The 24,015-nt window shown below is 46.7% G+C and overlaps 1 protein-coding gene across 1 annotated transcript; it reads right to left on the bottom strand.

Annotated features, from left to right (window-relative positions):
• Window positions 1-580: 580 nt before the first annotated feature.
• Window positions 581-23,926, bottom strand: kif14 (kinesin family member 14). Its single transcript, XM_056603786.1, has 29 exons — window positions 22,348-23,926; window positions 21,897-22,151; window positions 21,545-21,632; window positions 20,964-21,059; window positions 20,799-20,851; window positions 20,634-20,664; window positions 20,310-20,417; window positions 19,622-19,738; window positions 19,034-19,152; window positions 18,383-18,555; window positions 16,875-17,022; window positions 16,390-16,453; window positions 15,557-15,741; window positions 15,197-15,299; window positions 14,750-14,907; window positions 14,339-14,486; window positions 13,874-14,020; window positions 12,402-12,534; window positions 11,955-12,048; window positions 11,264-11,405; window positions 10,653-10,774; window positions 8,893-8,993; window positions 7,875-8,105; window positions 7,292-7,479; window positions 5,754-5,906; window positions 4,654-4,776; window positions 4,202-4,276; window positions 2,086-2,233; window positions 581-1,303 (listed from the first exon to the last, which is right to left on the bottom strand). The coding sequence occupies exons 1-29, from the start codon at window positions 23,478-23,480 to the stop codon at window positions 930-932; spliced, it is 5,010 nt and encodes a 1,669-aa protein (XP_056459761.1). The 5' UTR covers window positions 23,481-23,926; the 3' UTR covers window positions 581-929.
• Between the last annotated feature and the right edge of the window lie 89 nt (window positions 23,927-24,015).

Here is a 24,015-nt window from a genome sequence, read left to right as displayed (position 1 = left end):
GATGGGCCAGCTGTAATACTGGTACTGTGGAACATGTGACACCATCCATCTTTATCTCCTTCACTGGCTGGCCTGTGCCAATTATCGCGGAAAATGCACTTATTTTTTCCCAGTTGGTGATATTGCTTTGGAATAATAATTAAAATAATTATAATAATAGTCAGACATATCAGCGGTTGATTAATACTTTGTGCAAAGCAAATAAAGGGAAATAATACAAAACAATCACTTCAAATATTGGGTAAGCCTTTACAATTTACTGTTCAAATGGTTACAATCTTTTGAAATCGCAAGCTTGTCCCATATCATTACTTGAAATGCTGCAAAATACATACAAAGTTGATATCAAAGTAAACAGAAGAAGAAAATAAAAAAAACTGTGCAAGTTTAAGAAATACAAGAATCCAAGCAATCCTGAGTGCCAACTGTGATATACAAAGATAAAGGTTGCTGAATTACAATAGTTGCCGATCCACCAATATTTGTTCATGAATAACATATTTACCTTCACACAAAACGACCATTAATAAATCTGCCATGAACAATGCCCATTCATCTTTCTTTTTATACACTGCGTACATGACAGTTTCGGCCTACATTGGAGCCTTTATAGTACAAATTTGGATAGACCTAAGAAGGTACAGTAGAGCATAGAACATCAGCATAGAGGCATGATCTGGTAGAGTGGGGAACAAGTGTTTTCAATGTCTTTTCCTGTTCCAACGGTACCTATAGTTTCGGTCAATTTACCCAGAAAACTGGTATACAAAAACCTTAACAGTACTAATAAGAGACTCAAAGCCAGGACAATTTCAACAAAAAGCAGATAGCAATGTGAAACAAGTGAAAACAAGCTGTGACAAACCACAAAACACACAGATACACAGCCCTAAGAGGGGCGGAGTCAAGCTCTACAGAACACCTGTCCATCACACCCAGTGAGGACTGCGATTGGACGAGACATCGGAGGCAAGGGAGTACAGCACTTTAGCAGCTGCCTTGTTCCGGAAGGAACCATCTTTGGACACATCCGAGTCGTCGTTGCCGGTGTGGAAGGAGCCGGTGCTGTTGGGGCCAGCGGATTGCCTGCCTTCTGCCCCCTGCTGGTCGGAGGTGGTGGTGGTCAGGGTGTGAATGGCGGCCTGGAGCTCTTCCCGTGTGGTCGAGAGCCTCCGCGGGCAGGGCAGGTCGGGGTCGACGGAGGCCACCGCCTCAGAGTGGCCGCGGACGAGGTCACCAACGGCCCGGGCGGAAGAGCTGATGGCCGCACTACCGGTGGTCAGGTTGGACTCCCGGCCTTTACCTGGGGGGGGGTCAGGGAAGAGTAGGCCATGATTTACTGTGGAGTCGTTTAGCCAACATTCAGACATTGAATTCAGACACAGGTCAACCAGGACTGGTGAGAGGTTTGGCTTGTCTTGCTCAAGGATGTCCTATTGGTTAGGCTGTGGACATTGGGGATTGAACCCAGTATCTTTCAACTGGGAGTCGAAAAGCCAAGGCACTTCACTGCTCAGTTTATAAAAAAGCCTTGCATTCAAGTAAAAATTACATATTTTTCAAGCATATGATGTCTTAAAATGAATGTGGTATCATGTTCTCTTCTGTGACAGAAAGATTTCCCTCATTACTACAATAAAGAACATCTACACTTTCATAATCCTATAAAATATTTCCACATAGCTATATAAAGCACATCTTCATTTCCCATAACAATATATAATGTTACCATTCAGCCATTATAAAGGTCATCTACACTTTCATAATACTATAAAATGCTACTATAAAGCTGTAATAAAGCACATTTACACTTCCCATAACACTATATAATGTTACTATACAGCTATTATAAAGCTCATCTACACTTCTCATAATACTATAAAATGTGACTATAAAGGTGTAATAAAGCACATTACACTTCCATCATACTATAAAATATGAATACATGGCTATATAAAGCACATCTACACTTCCCATTATACTAGATCATTTTACAACGAGGTACCTTTAAATAAAAATGGTTCTATTGTAATACGTTGTGATGCTCCAATGCTTTGAGGCCCTTGTCTCTGCAGAGGGCTTTACCTCTCAGGGTGTCGGCCAGGCAGGTGTGGAGTACTGCGATGGCCCTGTTGAGCTGGAACAGCATGGTAGCCACAGCCCTCAGCTTCTGGAGATGAGACACCTGGGCCTCGTCTTCATCATCAACTCTGTCAGGGCCGGACTCCCTCTCCTGTGCGGGCACACGCACACACACACACACTTATCTATCTGAAAAACATCTGCACTCTTATTCACGGTTCCAGACACTTTTCACTAGGTGGAGCCTCCATCTTGAACACCAGGGATTGTGATTGCCGTTGATCCTCGCGCCTTTATTTCTCAGAAGGCCTTCCAGCACTCTTCTTCAACTTTAAGGCATTGCAGTGAGGTGTTGGGTGTACATAAATCCATGCGTGCCGCGTGGTAGCTGGTGTCAGTCGAAAAAACCCTGAATGTTTGTTGATGAGCACAGCTTTCCTATGATAGACACCAAATAGCTTCCATTCGCATTTAGAACGGCAGAGGGTAATGTGGATCTCAGATGACTTGGCAAATTAATCTCAGAGTCCCAGATATGGGTGTGGATATCATTGCTATGTCATTACGAAGATTGAGCTGCGGTCAGACCATATTATGCTGCCAGCCCTGACAGTTTCACAGATAATCGTTCTCTTCAATAACACTGAAACACCAAAGCGTTTATTTCATTTTAAAAAGAAAAAAAGGAATGATATAAACATGCAGCCTTTTTTCACCACTCATTCATAGTGTATGAATTCACTTGGACTAAAGACGATTTTTTTTCTTCTTCTTCTTCTTCTTCTGTTGGCTGCTGAGAGGCCCTCCCTAGACCTCTGGCCCGACAGTTGTTAAACTCGGCAATAATTCACTATAAACACTGCCTTTCGTTGAACAATGCAAGGCATTGTGGACAGAGAAATCCCCCCCTTCTTTCCTCCCAATACACAACAGAGTAGAACCGAACCGAACTGAAAAAAAAAAAACGGCCAATTTGTGTGGCTAAGATAAGAGCTAACAAGCGGCGTTAGCGTTGAGTGATGCGATTCCATTCAACTCCATTCGTTTCCATAACGATCGCCCAGGGACGGACGGAGGGCAGATAAGCTCCCATGGTGCTCTTGGGTTTTTTATAGAAGCAATAAAAAGGCAGTTGAGCGACGTCTTTAACAGGCGGCGGTTAGGGCAGCAGGCTTTTAATCTGTGACACATGAAGACCCTTTTTCACGCCTTTTTTTTTATTCTTCCAAGGAGCATCTGCTCGGCAACTGGGACCGGGTTTTCAGGTCACTGGAGGGGGAAACCCCGTTCCCGGGAGCTGCCAAGTACAAAACTCTCAGTCCTTTTTAACGCCGGCCAAGGCTTCGGCTCCATTACAGCAAATTTGGAGCTCAAGTATGTTCCTCACTGGGTGCCGTCTTCCCGTTCCCAATATACAAATTGGCTCGCCACTATAAACATTTCAGCCGCCACTACCCCCGAGCCTCAACGCAAGATGACACTCGTTTCAGACCTTGGTTTCTAGACTGTATATTTTTTTTTTTTTCACGAATGCGGTTGACTGAGAGCTCTCTTTATGTCTTATAATCATTTTTGTTTTCGACCACAAAATATCCCAGAGAGCGTACGTATCAAAACTCGAAGGGGCCTGGAGGAGTTTACAGCGGGGGTTTGAACAAAAATGATTAAGTGTTGTGTGTTTTTGTTGTCAAAGCTGTTTAGAATAAGAAAACATTCATTAGTTGTGTGGTTGTGGCCGAGTAGGCTTTGGGGGCATCCAATGTTATTCTGCCTAGCAACTCAATGTGGCAGGGTGTGGGGGCAGGAGAGTCTAGCGGTTCGGTTGTTTTGGCCAAGCCGAAAGGTTGAAAGTCTACCTGTGTCATGGACTTACCCTAACCCTTGGGCAGCCATCCATCCATCCTGACGTGCTCTTTAGTGACATGAATCCCATATTTCATTACGAATAAAAATCACTGTTGATATTATTTAAAATGAACAAGCATCATTTCTTTATCCAAACCCCTAGATCTAAAATGTACGGCCCGCAGGACATGTAGTATTCTCTATGCAGCGACAGGTCCGTCTGACATCATTGTTCATCTTGAGGTCAGCCACTCGTTTTATGGTCGTTTCTTACCGTCATGTGGCAGTGGATGTAGGTCTGTAGGGAACAAGCCAGGTCTACTGCCTTGGATTTTAGACTCTGTAGGGCCTGCGAACAAAACAACAGTTAAGGCTGGCAGACAAACGTGGCTTTAGTTCCTCTAAAGTCCTTCTTAAAAGACCCAGAATGTCCAGGAGAAACAGAGTCAGTGATCTATGGGTAGCGTACACGTCACTTTTCTTATTTTAACGTGCTAGTCAGCCACAATAAAAGTGATTAAAGAAACCATTTATCTACACAACCCTTTGTTAAAATACAAATAAAATAATACTTCTAATTTATCCAAATGACATAGTGTTTAACATCCCCCTAACATTATTGTATTCCTTTTTCTATCCAATAGCCTCGTAACAAAGTGAATGGAAGAATGATTAAAGATAATAAAACAAATGTCTTATTAATTGCATGATGATGTGATTTCTCACCGGGGTCCTCGGATAGGCCAGCTGTGCATCCCTCAGCATTTCCTTTGTAATGTGAAGCCCCGCCTCCAACAGGGACCCCACTCCCTTATTGGTCCCCTCCAAGAGACACATGGAGGTGGAAGACTGTAATGTAGTGCAGAAGTAATTTGGGGATTATTAACCACATTTCCATGGCAGTTTGCTGAACAGTTAGAACTGATGGAAAAATACAAAATGTTACGTTATTTTAATAATCCCCTTCAGGGAAATTGTGTTGTAATCTACTCCAAGCTTAATACACATGGCAAACGACTCCCTATGCCTTACAATCAGGACCGCACAAATTAACAACAGAAGGTATTTGTTTATAGATTTAGACGTTTTCTTCTGCAACATTCAGCGAGATAAACCAAACCAGACAAATAAGACGCATTATGTGCAACTGAAAACAAAGGGGAAATTCTTGTCATCCAAAGTACAAAATGAGTGGTCTATAAAACTACCAGTAGCATTAACTATTGCTTATTTTGTGCAATGTGAGCATAAGTCGAGTTCACCACAAACACACACTTAAAATGCCTGTTTGCCGTAGAGTCAGAAAAATAAATAAACGCAACCTCCGCAGGATTAACACATGCGTAATTTATAATATCAAGCAAAGAAGGAGGGCTGGTCCTGGCAAATTATCAAGCAGCCTCCAGTGCTAAGACCGACATAGATGAACCCCCCCCCCCCCCCCCCACACACACCATTCCCCGGCCTCATTGATCAGAGGGCATGATTAGTAGCCCCTCCAGCCCCCTGAGCACCCCAAACACCAGTGGCTGTCTTCACTAGTGTTACTAATGTATGGTGCTGTGTGTGTGTGTGTGTGTGTGTGTGTGTGTGTGTGTGTGTGTGTGTGTGTGTGTGTGTGTGTGTGTGTGTGTGTGTGCGTTTGTGTGTGTGCGTGTCGTGTTTCCATGTCTCTGTGTGTTTGTGTCCATGTGTGTATCTGTGTCCTTGTGTGTGTGTCCATGTGTGTATCTGTGTCCATGTCTCCATGTTAATGTGTGCGTCTTTCTGTCTGTCTTTGTGCGTGTGCGTGCGTGCGTGCGTGCGCGTGCGTGCGTGCTTGCTACCTTGCCGATGGCCCGGGCGCTGGGCTCAGGGGCGCCAAGTGGCTCGCCGGTCAACGCAGCCAGGTGACCCACGCTTCTCAACGCCACGTCCAGACACTGAGAGCTCTTCCTGTGGGCCTCCGTCACCATGGACGAGATCTCAGACTCACAGCCCTGGAGGCCGGGGGGGGGGGGGGGGAAGATATAAATAATGAATACATAATTGAATAACAGAATTCTCTTTTTGTTAAATATTTTTTACATGGCGTACACGAACGCGCAAAACCCGGTTGAATTTAATTAAAACAGATCAATATGAGGAAAGCAACAAAGTGGTTCCCATTGATTGTAGGGGGGTCGGTAAGTGGAACCGCGGACGCGACGGGTCCGGGAGCCAAGACAGAGGGAGGGAGGGAGAGAGAGGACCGAGGAAAAACATGGGGCCGTGTTTAGACGGTGGGGCCTGGAGGGAATTTCGGATTCACGCTTCCATATATTCATGTTGTGTTCACACGACTCAAGGTTGAGAATTCCCCCTGCTTACCCATTTCCATACACACAGCTCAAACAGCTCACAGCAAAGACCCATCAATCAATGCCCTGCATTTTGATGAGCCATCCACGTGTCAAACGCAAACAAAATTGATAATCACTTATTTTTTCTCTTTTTTTTTCAATCCACATATTGCACCATGCAGCGATTATTTTGTAAGGTGCACAGACAAAAAAAAAACAGTGCATCTTTGACTTCCAATATTTTGACTGATAATTAGGACATGACATAAATGTTAAATAATAATGATTTATTAAGACATTGAAATCATCATATATGCCATCTATATATCTTTCCTTACCTGTTGCACTTGGGGAACATATTGATTTGTTATTCTACCAAGGATTAACGTAACTGTGTTCATATTTAGGTGTGAATATCGCTGTGCTGTCAAGTTAACAGCAATCACCTGTCAATGGTCACAGGCTAACAGCTATGTTATCTATCGTTTGTTGAGGAGCCAATGTATAATATGTATGAAACCATATAAAATATTTTCGGAATTAAAGAAGCTGGATTTAACTCTCCAATTAAGATTGTCAATTTTTTAAAAACGTGTAATTAAACTTGAACAGACACTATATCAGCCTTTGTGCTGATATATAGCATTTGAAACGAGACAATTTTGCACGGAAAAAGGAAGGAAGTGACGGAAGGAAGTCTGAGCGTGCTTCCTCTCATAAAAAGGAGAGCTAGCTTAAGCCTGTTCCTAGCATCGCGTTGGCTGCCGAGAAATGGACCCATTGCACACATCAAGAACCCTCCAGGGCTCCCACGGGCTGCCGTGCACTTAGGGCTGTGGAGAATGTACATTAATTACACATATAAATAAACATAAGGAACATAAGCTATAGGCCTATGCATCTACTCCTTTTCGAAGGGATTTCGCCTTCGTACCCGAACTTAACACAAATCTGACCCGCAAGAGAAAGCGTCGTCCTCCTCCAAAACCAACTCTACCGTGAACGAAGAGACGGGAAGGTGTGGCTCTGGGGGTTGGCCCTACCTGGATGAGCAGCTGGAGGAAGCCTCCCATCCTCTTGACCTGGCACCGCAGCTCCTCGGCGGCGGAGTACAGGGCCCGGGCGGCGGGCCGCGTGCTGGCCAGCCAGTGGCGGGTGAGGAAGACCGCCCGCTCCACCGCCGACGTGGCGACCACCAGCTGGCCCTGGGCCTCCGGGCGGCAGGCGAACACTACAGGAGGGGAGAGAGACAGAGGGAGGCTCGGGTGAGACCAGAGACAGGAGGATCCCATCGGGAGAGATGGACCAACACTGGAGGAAAGGGGAAGGGAGAAACGCTGAAGGGGAGAGAAAGAGACGCACTCTTTGATTGTTGAGCGGGGACCAAAGTATGGCAAGGGTGAAAGACAGTGAAGGCAGATAGGAACTAGGAGGAGTCAACGAACACCTGCCACTCATGTTAGTGGGAAACATTAGGGGGCTTAATCATAATTAACATACATGCTGCATCATCCTGTAGTAACATACAAATTCGAAAAACTTCAGTTGACAATTCCCTATCTTGTTTTACATAATTTAAAAAAAAATCGGTTAATAATCCTAAAAGGCGTGTTCCCACGGCCCCACCGTTCTCCTGGCTGTCATCGTCCAGGCCGTCGTACAGGTCACAGACGGTGCGGACCACCGTGTAGACCAGCTGCAGGTCGTGGATCAACCGGTCCGCCATGCTCTCCTCCGGGCCCCCGCAGCCCCGCAGGGTGGATAGGCTCTGGCCAATCAGCTCCTTGCAGATGCCGGGGAGGGCGGAGCTTGACGCGCTCGGATGGGTGGACGGGGGTTGGGCCACGCCCATCAGCCCTGGGACGGACGGCGAGGAGAAAGTGTTGGACGTGTGCCGTTTGGTGGGACTCGAACCCCTAACCCTGGCAGTTTTAATCTTCTTATAAGACGGTTGCTCGGCAGCGGTCTCAACACGAGTTAAACAATTCCCCCCCCCCCCCGAATAAATAAAGTAATCTTATTATGCATCCATGGGTCTCAAATGGTACTTTCTCAATTATGGTATTACGGGTCCCATTGGCAACGGTCTGGTTAAGACTTGTAAATGTTTCACCCTCATCTTCAACGTTCATCTCCTAATGAGGGAACGGTTGTGATGAATTATGAACTAAATGTTGTTGAGTAGTGGATGGGCTAGGCTTCACTTTTAAAAGATGTTTGGATAAAACCGTCCGTCAAACGTTGTACATTTAGAACAGGGGTTCTCAACGTTTTGACAGCTGAGGGCCAATTTAGGAACCCAGAATTTGACTGAGGGCTGCCAAAGGAAAAATAAATTGGCGGGAAACGCCGTCAGCATCCCAGTGGTGAAAAAAAAACATTGCACCGTGGACCTCTGGGAGTGAGGTCAAGTAAGTCACGAAACTGAGGTTCATCCTTTCAAAGTAATGAACAGTCGGATTAAAACTAACAAATTTAACAGGATTTAATTGAAAGCTAGAGAGTCGACTTTTCTCTTTATATATATATTTTTTTTTTTTACTTACATCTGTATGTCATTGCGGGCCGGCATTGGCCCGCGGGCCGCACTTTTAGAACCAATGATTTAGAATGATGGGTATGAGAGTCAGACGGAAGGGTTTACCGGTGGACGTGGAAGAGGCACCGAGGAGGCTCTGGATGGGGTGGACCCTGATCTCGTACAGTCGCCCCGAGATCCTCCTGCTCTTCAACAGGCTTCGGCTCCTGGTAAAGGGGACAGAGCCAGGGGTCAGAACCATGAAGAACGGCCGCTAGGTAGGAGCCTTACAAACACTGGAAATATAACTCCCGTCCACATCATGGAGTTTGATTGGTGAAATGTCTCCCAGTAGACTACAACTGGGATGGTCAATGGTGAAATTTCTCACACCGATTGCCATCTGGAGGCGTTATCTGTGAAATGTCTCCCCCTAGACTACACATATAAGCAAAATAATAAGAAATAATAATTAATAATAAGGTAAAAAATCCTATTACCCCAAAGATCCCTATAGCTATTCCACGTACAGACTATCCAAATGTTGTTGAGAAATTCATGCAAATCTCCAAAAATGTATTTCTTGTAGCTTGCCGTATGTGTTCATAGTTCAACTTCTCAGCTTCGCCTTAATTTGCTTCGGAAAAAAACAAAGAATTATGAAATGTAAATGGGAGCATAGAATATGTGTGGCAGAAATACCATCGGTGAGCCCAGTGGCGTAGGAACTATGGCCCGATACACCCAATATTTTTCCACAGGGTCTAATTAGTAAGCAAATAGACCGTAGCAAGTTAACCTGACGGCGTCGGGTAAACACGGTCTAGTATAGAGCGCTAGCCAGCGGAGGCTTATTGGAAGCAGAGAAGAAGAAGGGAGGTGAAGGAGGTACAGAGAGCTCGCTGCCATGTTGCCCTTGGCTGGTCCTACCACTGGCACCAATAGGAGCTCATAAACATGCCTGACAAGAAAAATAACAATGTGAGAGGAAAACATTGTGGGTGCCGCCTGATGTTTGGACCACGATTGTAGAAGGAATTGTACAGTACAGTAAGAAATACTGGAACTTTGGCTGGCCCCCCTTCTCTTTCAGTTCCCCTGCCGTTAAAAAACCATAAGAAAAGCTTCAAACAGCCCAGGGAGGAATGATCTTCAAATAGCCACTTCTTCTCAGCTTGTCAGGGGGTGAGAGGGAGAAAAGAGAGAAGCTCAGGATGTGTTAAACATCTGCACATCTGACGGGATGAAAATCACACTGGCAGTGGAAACATAAACAGAGGACAGCTCTGAGAAAATAAAGTCGCCCGCGAGAAGCGCTTCAACAAAGGCCGCCCTTCCACGTTCCATTCAAGGAGCGCGCGGAACTTTCCATATTTCCATCGTTTTGCTTGACAGATTGTTCATACCGGAGTGCGGCACGCCAGGAGCCAGTTAACACAGAGCATCACGGGCATCGGCTCAGGGCCGTAAACCACGAGTTCTTTCGTGACGTCTGACAACAGGTCGTCCGAGCGGTTACGCTCAACGTGTGATTCAAACGCCAGGAGGTAAAATCGATTCTTTATTTAGGGGGGGGGGGGGGTTGGGTGAAAATCAACCAGATGTGGTTGAACCCGGTGTGGAGGCAGGGATGAGGTCTGCCAGCGCAGGTTCGATGCGATCTCCATCGTGCCCTTTGTCTAAAAGAAAGCGGGGTCACAGCACCCGGGAGCAGGGCACCAGAGAGACCACTTTCTCCCGGGCGCTCTTGAAAGTCACTCGGGGATAAGAACAAGAGTTAAAGCGTTTATAAAAGGTAATCTAAATGTAGATGCTCCGGGCGGGACAGAAGGACGGCGGGACGGAGGGATGGATGGCGGGGGGGCTGGAGGTGAGGCGATAATTACCTGCGCCGCGAGAAGGAGGCCGAGGAGGAGGTGGTGGTGGTGGAGGAGGAGGCAGACAGATCCTGCTCCCACTCATCATCGGGATCGTAAAAAACTTCATCATCCTTGGAGGCGGCTTCCCCCTGGGGAGGGTAAAATATCGCTGACTACGCCGACCCTCGCGTTCTCCACTTAATGAGAAATACGCCGGAGACGAGGCATAGCTCTCCCGGCCGTCAACCACATAAACAAGCCATTTGGGCCTGTTTATGAGAGTATGGGCATGTTCTATGGCCCGGGTATTAGATTATATGTCGGTTTCTTTACATGCTGAATGGGGGAAACAAGACAGGTTGGAGGAATGTGTGGTGCGCTGGGTTGAGAGAATGACAGGCCGCAGGGCGGGAACGGAAGAATAACAGTCCAGATGAAACCTTTAAAAGTCAATTATTTGACGTCAGGTTTTCTGATACATTTCTAATTAACAAATTATTTAGTCCATCACTAATGCTACCTTTATGATAGTTTAGAAATCCCCTATTCTGCCATTGATACATTAAGAATGGTTGCCAACGCACACATTTAGAGAGGAATCCAGACCAGAAATGCATTGAAAGCGTTATGTCCTCTACCTGCTCCAGCTCCCTCATGGCGGCCATGTTGTTCTGGAACCTCTCCAGGGTCCAGAAGGTGGAGATGCCAAGCTTGGTGTTCTGGACACGCACTTGCATGCCGTTCTCTTCCCTGGCGTTCTCCATCTCTGAGCTCTCGTGCCTGAAAGCAAAAAAAACATTTAAAAGTCAAAGCTGAACGGTAATAAATCTCATACTGGTCGGTGATAGTTTACCGAATGCTGTTAGTCTAAGGGTCAGGGTGTTTGTTCGTGGGTGCTCTGGGTTTGAATTGCAATGTCGAGAGCTTAATCGTAGACATAGCTCAGGAGGTAGAGTGGGTTGACTTGTAACCGGAAGGTTGCTAGTTTGATCCCTGCCTCCTCCTATCTGATTATCGAGGTGTCCCTGAGCATGACACCTAACGCTAACTACTCCCGACAAGCCTGGCTGTCGCCTTGCATGGTTGACTCCGCCGTAAGCGTGTGAATGTGTGTATGAATGGTTGCAAGCTTTGGATAGAAGCGTCCGCTAAATGGCCAAAAATCCTTGAGCAAAACCCAAAACCTCTGAGGCGTCACTCCATAGAGAGATGGATCTGAATGCAATGTAAGGATCTAAATAGAAAAAAAGATTGGCAAAATGACTACTACTAACAATGTAGTAAGTAACAATCTCTTGTGTGTGTGTGTGTGTGTTCACTCTACACTACCTGCTGAAGCGCGTGTTTTTCCTCAGCTTGGTGCTGATTTTGTTGGCCTCCTCGATCATCAGGGAGAGCTTCATGGCGTCCCATTGTGGCGCCACTTTGACCCAAAGACACAAAGACACGTTACAAACTCCATCCGCAACGCCAGCGAATGAAGCCAGCAAGCACCGCAGCGGAGACGATTAGGGTCAAATAGTGTTCCAGCCAAAGGTGTTCCATGGGGAACAACTGATATGAATGTCCAGTACTTTCTGATTAATCCCCAGTTGGGGTTTGAAAAGCACATCTTATCTTACAACATGTAACATTACAACGGACATGGATACAGCCACACATTGACATGCACACACCGGACATGGACACAGACAGACAAACACGGACACACACACACCTTAGACATGGACACAGACAGACCAATGAGACCCCCTCCCCCCCCCCCCCCATGCGTACCGGTCTTAGGGGTGCGGTTCTCCCTCAGGGCCATCCTGTTCTGAATCTCCTCCAGATCTCTGCTCAGCTTCACCTTCTCCGCCTCCAGCGCGTCCACGATCTTGGCCTGCCGCACGCTGTGCTCCTCCAACGCCTTGGGGTCCGGACACACAACGAACGCGTCAGAGATCTGACCACCACCCGATGAGGAGGAGCCGGTCAGCGCTGGTACAGCCATTAGGACCCGTCAACCTTCAGGTCGATGGGTCATTGGTAGGGTCAGGTAACACCCGTTACTGGGGCAACCCTACGGCGGGGAGGGCTTGCCTTTCACACCTGGGATCGGTCATCACCGTATTAGCGGAGCTGACCTTGGTTTCACTTTCAAGGTTGCTCTTATCAATCGGGCCGTCTTAGAAGCTGACCAGGCGGTCATTTTATTTAGCGTATTCTGTGAAAGGCGGTCAAATGGTGTAAATTGGCTCTATAATTGGAAAGGTTGACACACGTATAACATTAAAGATAACGACCGCATGAGAATGTCTTTTCCTCTGCCTTTTCATTTCACAGAGAAATTCCAATGGCGTGTGCTTTTTTGTTCGATTCCTTAAAAAATATTGTGGTTAACTATATGGTATACATCACTCACTCCCTCTATACTTTCCAAAAGGAAAAAAATATGATTCCGACGCTGATCTCAGCGAATCGTGGCTAGAACGACATCATTCTCGATGACACATTTTTGAGACCAAACTTTTTTTTTTCAGTGCAGTGAGCATAGCTCTGGCTAGGGGTGTTTTGACTCCCAACCGAAAGCAGCTAGTTTTGATATCCCCTTGTCGAAACCACCGCAAGACCAAAACGCAAAAAATGACATGCATTTGACTCAATCTTAAAGGTGACATATTATACCACCAGATGAGTGTGTGATTAGCCGTCATAAGCCGTTTTGAAAATCGGCCTCTTCTGTCATCGACAAGTGGGCGCGTCCACCTAGATGTACCCTGGATAGATCAGTCTACCAGCCTACCCAGTGGACTGTAGCAAACGTTGCTCATCTATTCGTCATACGTCTAGGTGGACACGCCCACTTGTGATGTCAGAAGAGGCAGATTTTCCAAGCGGCTTCTCACAGATAATCACACTCACACCTGGTGGGATAATACGTCACCTCTAAGAGGCTTAGGATCAAAGCATTCACTTTGTCCTGAAATGGACACTCCTGGACACCCCAGTATAACAGCCGGACCCTCCTGGACCCTCCAATATAACAGCCGGACCCTCCAGTATAACAGCTGGACCGTCCAGTATAACAGCCGGACCCTCCAGTATGACAGCTTGACCCTCCAGTATAACAGCTGGACCGTCCAGTATAACAGCCGGACCCTCCTGGACCCTCCAGTATAACAGCTGGACCCTCCAGTATAACAGCCAGACCCCCCTGGACCCTCCAGTATAACAGCTTGACCCTCCAGTATAAGAGGCGCCCTGACCTGGGCCTCGACGTGGAGGCGGAGCCTCTTCTTCTGCGTGTCCACCTCCAGCTCCAGGTGCTGCTTGGCCTGCCGCAGCTCTGCCATCTGATTGGCCACGCGCCTGTTGTCCTGTTCCTGGTTCTGCTTCCGCTGGCTCTCCTCCACCTGAGAGTGGGGGAGTGGGTTGGGGGGGGCAGTTGGAATGTTATGTTAGATATTGCGCAATATTTTAAGATTTGTAATTTTAATGTTTTGAATTATTAGTATTATTTCTCTTATATTTTCTTCTTATCTTTTGAGGATTTTTGATTCAGACTTGTGAAGTTGATGCAGATACATTTTATTTTTGCAAAAGTGAACATGACAACGTTGTGTCGAAATGAGACGTTTTGAAGTAGGCAGTACGGTATGATTTGTAACCATTTTAAAACAAAATGATTAAAGTTCTTATCAGGCCCCTCGATCATTTGAAGTGCGCTGTACCAGCTCTTCCTCCAGGGTGTGGATGCGGTCTTCGTAGCGGGCCCTCTGGTCGGACAGCTCCTTCTGGGCCAGCTCCTTGGCCATCTGGATGCCCTGCATCATCTCCTGCTTGGCCTTCAGGTGGGCCTCCTCTATCTCCGCCTCCAGCCTGCAGGCGAGCACCCAGGCGAGAGGCGTTCAAAGCGCGCGGGAATTCAGAGAACTGAGATTTGCAGATCATAATAATAAACTTGGATAGTACATAAATAACTAAAACTACAGTTGGGTGGAAGGAGGGCAGTTATCAATTAATACGGAACATAAACAGGTCAAACAACCGATGACCAGGCCAAAACATGAAAAATGAAAAGCCGAAACACAATTTGATCACTGTAAACGTCCGTAAGACTAGTGTATTAACGGTCGACTCACTGGGCTCTCTGGCCGGAAAGCAGCTCGTTCTTGGCGAACTCAAAGTCCTTCTGTCCGTCGCCGGAGCCCGTCCAGCACGACACCCGCTTCCCAGACTGCACCTCTGCAGGGTGGTTGAAGCGGAAGTAGTGGTCCCCGCCCAGAATCACACGGTCGCCCTGGCAACCCCATGGACAGGCAGATGAACGGGGTGAAGAAGAAGCCAGACAAAACAGTAAAATGCTTGTTTCTGAATGTTTTGGAACCATTTAAAAAAAAAGAATACAATGTTCAAATTAGTTCTATTTTTTTATTCCTTGCTTTTAATTTATTCTCGTGTAATTAGCGGTTACTCACCTTACATATACACATACATTTGGCAGTCAGCTCTCAATTGGACGTTTTTAACCTGTTTTCACCGTATTCTCCAGTAAATGTGTTTCCTATTGCCAGCGTCGCTGTACGTACGTGGTTGAGGACGGTGGCCGTGAAGATCAGGTTCCCGTTCACAAACGTCTTGGCGCTCTCCATCGGCGTGACGCTCACAGTTCCTCCCACGTTCGAGATCACACTGGAAGAGCGGGAAAAATAAAGAGTTATAAAGGGTGTAACAGAAAAAAGCAAAGCAAAAAATAAAATAGCGTTTCCTTAATTTATTTTTGATAAAAAGGTAAAACATGAACTTGAAAGAGAAGAAAAGGACCGGATTATAGCCATAATAGGAATAGGTGGGTGGAAATAATATACAGTTTAATAGAATGAAAGCACAACTAAGAACTAAAACAGCCTCTTCAAGCGAGCGCCCTTCTACCGGAGGGTCCGACTCACCAGTGGCGGTCGCCAATGAGAGCCCCCGACAGCTGGATGTCGTGGGGGGACTCCGACTTGAGCTTCCCCACCAGGGTGCGGCCCTCCCGGATCATGTAGAGCAGCATCTCCGACAGCTGGGGGTCCTCGTTCAGGTTCACCAGGTTGGGCAGGCGGTTGTCCACCTTGAAGGTCAGGCCGGCCCTCTGACGCCGACGCAGGAGGGAAAAAGTTGAGGGAGCGCCATTTTGTTTTCACCGCTGAATTTCTCCTTGGTATTTTATTGTATCATGATGAGGTTTACTATGGAGACATTTATCAAACAGTGGTATCCAAAGTGACCAACACTGATTTCAGATGCATGACAAAGAGCAGGTTGGTAGGAGTTAAGACTTAGTGCTTAAGGATGCCAACGATGAGGCTGGTGACAATGTATAACAAACCCAGAAGCTTTGAGCTGGGGGATAAACACTCAAACAACTGTACTATGCTGTATCCTGTTCTCTACAGAAAATGTGCTGATGTGCCGGTGCAGGAAAAGGGACTACGGTCCTGAAAAGAGGTCTTCCGGAATGAATAAAATGTGTAAAATAGATCAGTGTGTTTGCATTCTTTGTAAACTATAGAGGGACTAATGGCAATGACGGCGCATACAGTTCAGACTACAGGTTAGAACGTGGACATCATTGTCTGATCCTGCCAGAAGGAACCCCCATGTCATAATGTTAGAGTGACAGTAGGAACACAGCTTTGGGGGCCATTCAGACAGTACACCAGCTGTAACCCATAGAGCCAGGGGTGTATTGGCTCTGTGGAGAGGTGTTTCCCTGGGTCAAGTCCTTGACGGCACTCACCTGCAGTTCTTTGGTTTCCTCTCGCTTCCGGATCTCTGCCTGCTCAAGCTTCTCTCTCCAGGCCCTGCAGCATCATGGGGACAGTAGTTGTCAGTAGCGGATCACTGAGACTAGAGACTAGTAACGCTAGTCTCACATATTACTATTATCAGCAGTAATATAGTAACTATCATTTCGGTGCCGTGATGTCTGTAAGGATATTGTGCTCCTCTTTATGCCAAAAATAGGATAGTTGGTCGTGCAAGCTTATGAAAGAAAACAACCAGTCCAGGACCTGGGGAACAGACTAGAGGTAATTCAGGAACACAATGTCCCTCCTGTGTAAACACACTTTAAGCCCCACAGCAGACATTAAAGGTGCATTGCTCAGTCGTTTTGTTGAAATGTGTACACAGCCTTCCTTGTTGTTTCTAGTCCGTGCAATGCGTGATGGTTTTATGAACGACCGCCAATGAGTAACGGTGAAGCAACGGGTGAGCGCTGACCGCTGGTTCTCCAGGTTCTCCCTCTCCCGCTGCGTGAGCTTGCTCCGCAGGCCGGCGATCTCCTGCTGGAAGAGACGCTCCCTCTCCGGGAGCACCCCCTGGGCGCTGGTCTGTGCGGCGCGGAGCTTCTCCACCTCCAACTTAAGCTCTGCGGACGCGGACGGAGACACGGACACACACACACACACACACACACACACAAATTAACTTACGATGATTCTAGGTCATAAAGCGGTCAGGAATGAAGACGGCTGTCAATGATAAATATTAAGTGCAATCCCACGAGAAGAGTCAAATCCCATAAACATATCATGCTAAATAATTGAAAGGCGATCTCATCTATAAAATTAAAAGCGTCGTACTGTAAAGATTTGCTGCATAAGTCATGGGTAATCGGATGAAGAGTAGTATAAATAATGTGTTACAAAAGCATCCTCAATCCCTTAACATAATGTGAAAGTAGCACGACCAACTGAAGACATAAATTAAAAAAGTGAAAAGGCGCAAATTTAATTAAATTGGAGTTTGATGAGTGAACTTCAGCATAGAACGCTACATCAAGAGCTCCCCCTAGTGTTCACTAGGGGACATGGCCGTATAATCTGACTATGAAAAATAATACTTGCATGACAGTTAGCTGTCTTGTGCAGCCGACAGTGCATAAATATGGGCCAGAGGCAAGGTTAGGGCCAGGCTTTAATTGAAGTGGGAGGTGAATAAGCCAATGATGGATAGATAGGCCGACAGCGGGTTATGGGAGAGAGACAGCAAGAGGGGAGAGAGAGAGAGCGAGAGAGACTGACAGGGACGGAGTGAGGAGGGAGAATTATATACAAGCAGACAAAGACAAAGAGCGGAGAGGGGACATGCAATAAACAGGACAGAGATGGACAGACATGCAATAAAGTCAATATCACCCACTGGCGGTGGAGTAATTGGACTTTTTAATGCATGTGACCCAGTGATGAGGTGAGTTCAGCTGAAGTGCTGAACACAAACTACAGAGGGCTGCAGAAGTGTGAAAACTTTACAGGGGGAGAAGGGAAGAGCCGGGAAGTAGAGCTTCAGAAGGCGTACACAGCGCATGGAAAGGGTGACGTTTATGGTTTAGTTGGTAGCTACGTCCTCTCAAAAAACTTTTGGTGGTTGAAATGTAATTTCGACTAAGGTTTGAGCCAAAGCGAATACAGGAGTATGGCAACTTAAAAAAAATAACAAGAGCGTTGCACAAAAAAATGGACGCTACTCAACCAAGTGCGAGAAATTCACTAAGTCAGTACAGGCCATTCTTTGTCCACCCAGATGGATGATGGATAGACCCACTCTAGGTCTCTTCTCTGGTGGACGGTACCAAACGGATAGTGCGGGAGTTTGATTTACCCATCATGCATCTGGGTGGGGACTCCCACCTGTGATGTCACTAGTGGACCGATGCAATGCTTTAAATGGCTTCACACCTTCACCTTAAATGCAGGCCCTTTAAACATCTTATTCCTGTGACCTCTGACCTCGGATGAGCTTGGCGTTGGTGTCCTCGTTGACCTTGGCCAGGTTGATGATGGTGCGGGCCTGCTGGGCGTAGCGCAGCGTGCTCAGGCTCTCGTCCACGTTGCTGCCCGCCGGGCTCACCGTGGCGATCATGGCCGTCTTCGAGTTGCCGCCCAGACTCTCCTTCAGCAGCCTGCCGGGTCAAAGGTCACAGTGAGAAAGATGGCGGGGAATCGGGACGAATTGACGTTCAGACTTATCAAAAGAAAATACATTGAATGAGTTTAATTAAAGGATATCGTCAATTAATCAAGTGGTTGATTAATGTTGCGACTTGCAGAAACAAAACGTGTATTCAAATGATTATTACAGAGATCTTTCAAAGTTGTGGTTTTTTGTTACAATAGTTTTGATGATTTTTATCAAACACAGATGAGGAGAAACAAAGCATTCGACCACTGGAATCACCACAGGGTGAAGCACCGGGCCACTGCATTCCTAACGTCTGATTGGCTGCCAATGTTGTCACTCAAATCACTTTCCCGTGACCAACCACGGCAAGGGACTTTAGAATCAAACAACTCTTTCATACATCTCCACCCTTGTTTAAGAGACCGACTCCTGACTCCTTGAAAGGTGAGCTGAAGACGCTGAAGAAGAGTTTCTCTCACCAGGTGAGGACCGACTCTCTGTAGGGGATGAAGACCCTCTTCCTGTTGACCACCTGGTCAGCCAGGGCAGAGATCACCTTTCCCAGGGTGAGCAGCGACATGTTGATGCTCGCTCCCTCCTGGGAAAACAAAGAGCCATAGAAGGACCTTAGAGGAATCGTCTGACTATTGTTGATGTGGTTATTCTTCTAAATACTTTAGAATAAATAACTAAATTACATTAAGAGACACAGCATATCAACCACATGTAATTATTTTTGCACACAGTGACTTCTACATATTTTCTGAGAAAGGCAGATCTAGCTCACAAACTGAATTAATTGAATGAAAGGAATTCAATTATTTGCGTTCCTTTTTTCATTTTATAAAATAATCAAATCCTAAAAACGTATGAAAGGAAACATAAAGAAATACGTTATTCCCACCATTTAACTTTTTGGATAATGTGAACGCCTCTGTCATTAAACTCCTACAACCCTCGACTTAGCTCAGGAGGTAGAGCAGTTGTCTTGGATAAAAGCGTCTGCTAAATGCCCTAATTGTAATTGCAACCCAAGCTCCGGGATAGCGTAGCGAGGAGAGGCCTACCCTGAGACGCTCTCCACTGGTCTGGGCCGAGTTACACCTCTCGCTGCCCGCCAGATCCACCAGGTTGATCCGGCTGGTGATGCGGTGGTCGTGCTCCTCCTCCTCCACAAACTCCGTCTGCACACCAACAAATTAAGAGTGGAGAAAGAGGGAAGAACAGTCATGAAGGTGGCGAGACAACTGATGCAGACAGACAAAGACGCATCGCTAGAACGGTTTGTAACCTTTTTCGTAATGAATGAATAGAGTGTTCCTGTTTTTTTTTCTCAACATATTACAGGTTATGTGACACACATATCTTCAATGCAAATAGAGAATGATTCTCACAACACCAGCCACATATTTATCATATTATTTAGAATGTGAATTCTACCATCCCATATCCCCCTTTACAATTATAACAACAGATTCATATAATACGCCAGTATGTAATTCTCTACAAAAGAGGCTTACATATTCAAATACACACAGACACACTCGACTTACAATAAGTACATTTGTCTGAAGAAAGAGAAACAACAATATATCACAGTCGGTACAGTAAGGATGTTCGTACAAACAATAGCTACGTTAAACCATTCCCTATATACCTCAAAGAAAGCTAGGATAAGATGCTACAGAATGCTATGTCCTACTTTTAAGTGCCACACACACACACACACACACACACACAAGGGGGGGGGGTCACCTTGGTCTGGGTCATGACCAGGGTGAAGACGGAGTGGGACCTGGAGCTCTTGTCGTTCATGCCGGTGGCCGCCGTGGCCCTCTGCTTGTTCCCCAGCTCCAGCCATACCTGGAACACACACACACACACACACACACACACACACACACACACACACACACACACACACACACACACACACACACACACACACACACACACACACACACACACACACACACACACACACACACGGATTAGAGGTATAGAGAGAGAAATAACATAAGGAAGGAGGGAAGAAATGCAGCAAGAACAACTAAAGAAAGTTGGGAGAACGTCTCTTACCTGAATGTCGCTGAAGGAGCTCACCACATGCCTGGAGGAGAGAGATGACGATGGTGATTCGGATGGTCACTTATGAATAGGGAGAGTTTACTATAGTTCTGTATCGACTATTAATAAATACAATTAAATCATGTAAAATTGATTAAAAGGAGCGCTGGTCCTTACGTAGAGAGGTCAGCGACGTAGGGCCCATGGACCGGGTGCTCTCGAACCCTAAGCTGGAATACATCGAACACAACAGTGGCTGTCAGGAAGAGGCATCTTTGCAGGACTCGTTGCCAGAGATATCGTTGCACTGGAGTGGTACACTAAATAGTTTGTTGTACTTACAGGCAGCCTGTGGTTTTGGTTGTCCCTCGCCACCAGCAGGTCATGGATCTTCTCGTTGTACACCTCAAAGTAGCTCATCTCCAGGTGGCAGGACACCTGGAAACACAAGCAAATGCACAGACAAGAGCCTGGGATGAAAACATGTCGCCCAAGAAGCTACACTCAATAACATTTGCATTGAATAACCCAAATGTGTTTTTTTTACTGCCTTGTATGAATTGTCGAATGGTCAAAAGTGTAAACGCGTCCAAAACAAACTAATTGGATTCAATGTGGACCGTCATTGTGAAGACATGATCCACATTTACATTTCAGTGCATTTAGCAGACGCTTTTATCCCAAGCGACTTACAAAGGTTCATACACACATTCACACACAGACGGCGGAGTCAACCACGCAAGGTGACAGCCAGCGCATCGGGAGCAGGAAGGGTTAGGTGTCTCGCTCAGGGACACCTCGACACTCAGCTAGGAGGAGCCAGGGATTTAATAATAGATCATCTTAAGAACATCAGCGAGAGGTCCAGAAGGGAGTCTGTCGTATGAGAAAGGAGAAAGAGAGATAGAAGAGAGACCGCACACCTTGTCCTTCTGAACGGAGGCCAGTCTGGAGAACAGCTCCTGGCAGAAGCGTGGGATCACCCCGGCTTCCTCTCCGAAGCCCATCATGCTATGGCGCGATTCGAAATGGAAAAAACGTTTTTAATACGTGCTGAATGTTAAAAAGTTGTGCAGGGTGAATATCAACTGAACATATGCCCACAGCAGTTACCTCAAAGTACAACTGCAGGGGAAAAAAAATATTTCCTGGTGAACTACATAACCAAACATTGCTCTTTATAGTTTAAGTTTTAGTTCATTTTTGTTCATGACCATGCCCCAGGAGGACTTGTTTGCCCCACACTTTGGTTCTATTTACAGCTAAAGCACTCACGTGTACGACTTTCCAGAACCGGTTTGTCCATAGGCGAACAGGCAGGTGTTGAAGCCCTCGAAGGCCCGCTCCAACAGGGGTCTAGCTAGGGTCTGGTACACCGTCTGCTGGCTGGCAAAGCTGGGGTCCTCCACGTCAACGGAGCAGAAGGAGAAGTCGTAGACGAAGGAGTGGCTGTGCTTTGAGACCGGATGCTGGACGACTGTCTCCTGGTCCTTCATGAAGATGACCTGGAGTCTGTTCTCTGCTTTCTCTCTAAAACAACACAACATTTTTACTTCACCATTTTTTATGACAGTTGTGACAGTGTTTCTAAGATGAAGTAACGCAATATGACTCAAATGCGACAATAAAATATGCTTTTTGTTCTCTCGTCGGCGAAGTTGTCAATTCCAACATTTAAGGTTAATGTAATGTGATGCGTATAACGTAATGTAATGAGTGTACAAACCTGGCATTGAAAGGTCGCACACGCACTGCAACGGTCACCGCACTGTTCTCCATCTTCAGGGAGTCTTGTGGTTTCGGTAACTCGCTGGGGCGAACCAGGGGCTCAGCCGAGACACGTGTCGCTGGAGGGACCTCCGAAGGTGTGGAGCTACCCTGGACCGAAGCCGCTTCGTCGCTGGAAGTCTTCCTCGCTGGTAGGCTGGCGTTTGATTTGAACACACTTGAGGAGGTCTTGAGTCCTCTGGGTGTTGGAACAGGCTTCGTTTCCTCAGCTTGCGGTCTTCTCATCTTGGGCCTCTCCAAACTAGAGTTTTTAACAGATACCGCTCTTGGGATTGGCTCTTTCACGGACAGCTTCTCGAACACGTCCTTCTTTGAAGCAATCCTCTCAAACGGCGTCCTCTTAGTCGGCGTTGAAAACACCTTCGCATGGTCTTCAGCTTTCCCCAGCTCCCCTAGTTGCCTCGTTGCGGGCGTTGGCGTCTTATTGTGTGACGTTTTCCCAGGTGCATCTGTGATCTTAACCGGTGTAGCTGCCGGTGCACTGTGTTCTTTGACTTTAAACTTGGAAACGGTGTCCCTCAGACTTGCGGTGCGGAGCACACCCATCATCCCGGGCACCCTGCTGTTGGACTCCGACAGGACTTGGGTAGCTCGTGGTTCCCCAGTAGGGACGAGGCGCTGCCCGTCGGCGGCCCTGCTGGAGTCGGAGCTGACGGATCGGTCGATGACTACCGTCCTGGTCCTGCGCTGGAGGGTCAACCTCTTCTCCGGTGCGGGCGTCTGGGTCTTCTCCGCCGGGTCGCTCATCGCGGTGGTTTGCTCGGCGTTGTTCTCGGTGTTGTTGGTGTTGTTTGTTTTCCTCCTCTGCAGGGTGAGTCGTCCCCGGGTGGGTGTGGGCCCGCCGCTCTTTGACAGCCCTGGGATCACATAGGTCCTGTTGATGCTCTTGTACACAGATCTGCTCTCGCCACACGTTGAGTTGACTGAGTCCGTGCTGAGGTGTGTGCTCAGCTGTGTGGTCTTCTGTTCCTTGATCAGGCGTTCCCTGGCCGGGGTTTTCGAGGAGGCTGATGACATGAGGTGGTCATAATACGTTGTGTGCTTCCTCCCTTGTATTGAAAATAAAGACATGGCTGTTGGCTGCTAAAAATAGGTAAATCAGAAAAAAAACTAAAAGCCGAATTGGACTTTACTCCGCGGCGATCCAGGATCCATTGGTCTCCAGTAACTGCGTATAAGTAATCATTTAGAGTTGGACACTATGGGCGTCATTATTGTAAGTCAATATTAACTGTACAACAATGATCTACAGTCACGAGTATCCATTCGATTCTGCGAGTGAACCAACGGTGCATCAGGGTTGACTATCGACTATAAATAACAAACCAAAATAAGTCAGGCGCTTTTAAAAAAGGCAGTTCGGTAATGAACTTAAATGAGTGACTTCCGTCTGTATAATGTCCAAACCAAAACAAAAGGAACGGCTGGAGCGTTGTTTACATGCTCGTCTACCCCACTTCCGCATTTGCCCGCTTCAATTTTAAACTTCGATGTCGTAAGCAAGCCGCCCGCTCATTGGCTGAATCCTCGGAGCGCGTCCAGCTCCGATATACAGTACTCATGTACGGCCACTAGATGGCGATATATTCAAGGCTACCTTCTATGA

Source organism: Gadus chalcogrammus, chromosome 12 (assembly GCF_026213295.1).
Source record: "Gadus chalcogrammus isolate NIFS_2021 chromosome 12, NIFS_Gcha_1.0, whole genome shotgun sequence".
NCBI lineage: Eukaryota > Metazoa > Chordata > Actinopteri > Gadiformes > Gadidae > Gadus > Gadus chalcogrammus.
This window is presented reverse-complemented; position numbering and strand designations above follow the sequence as displayed.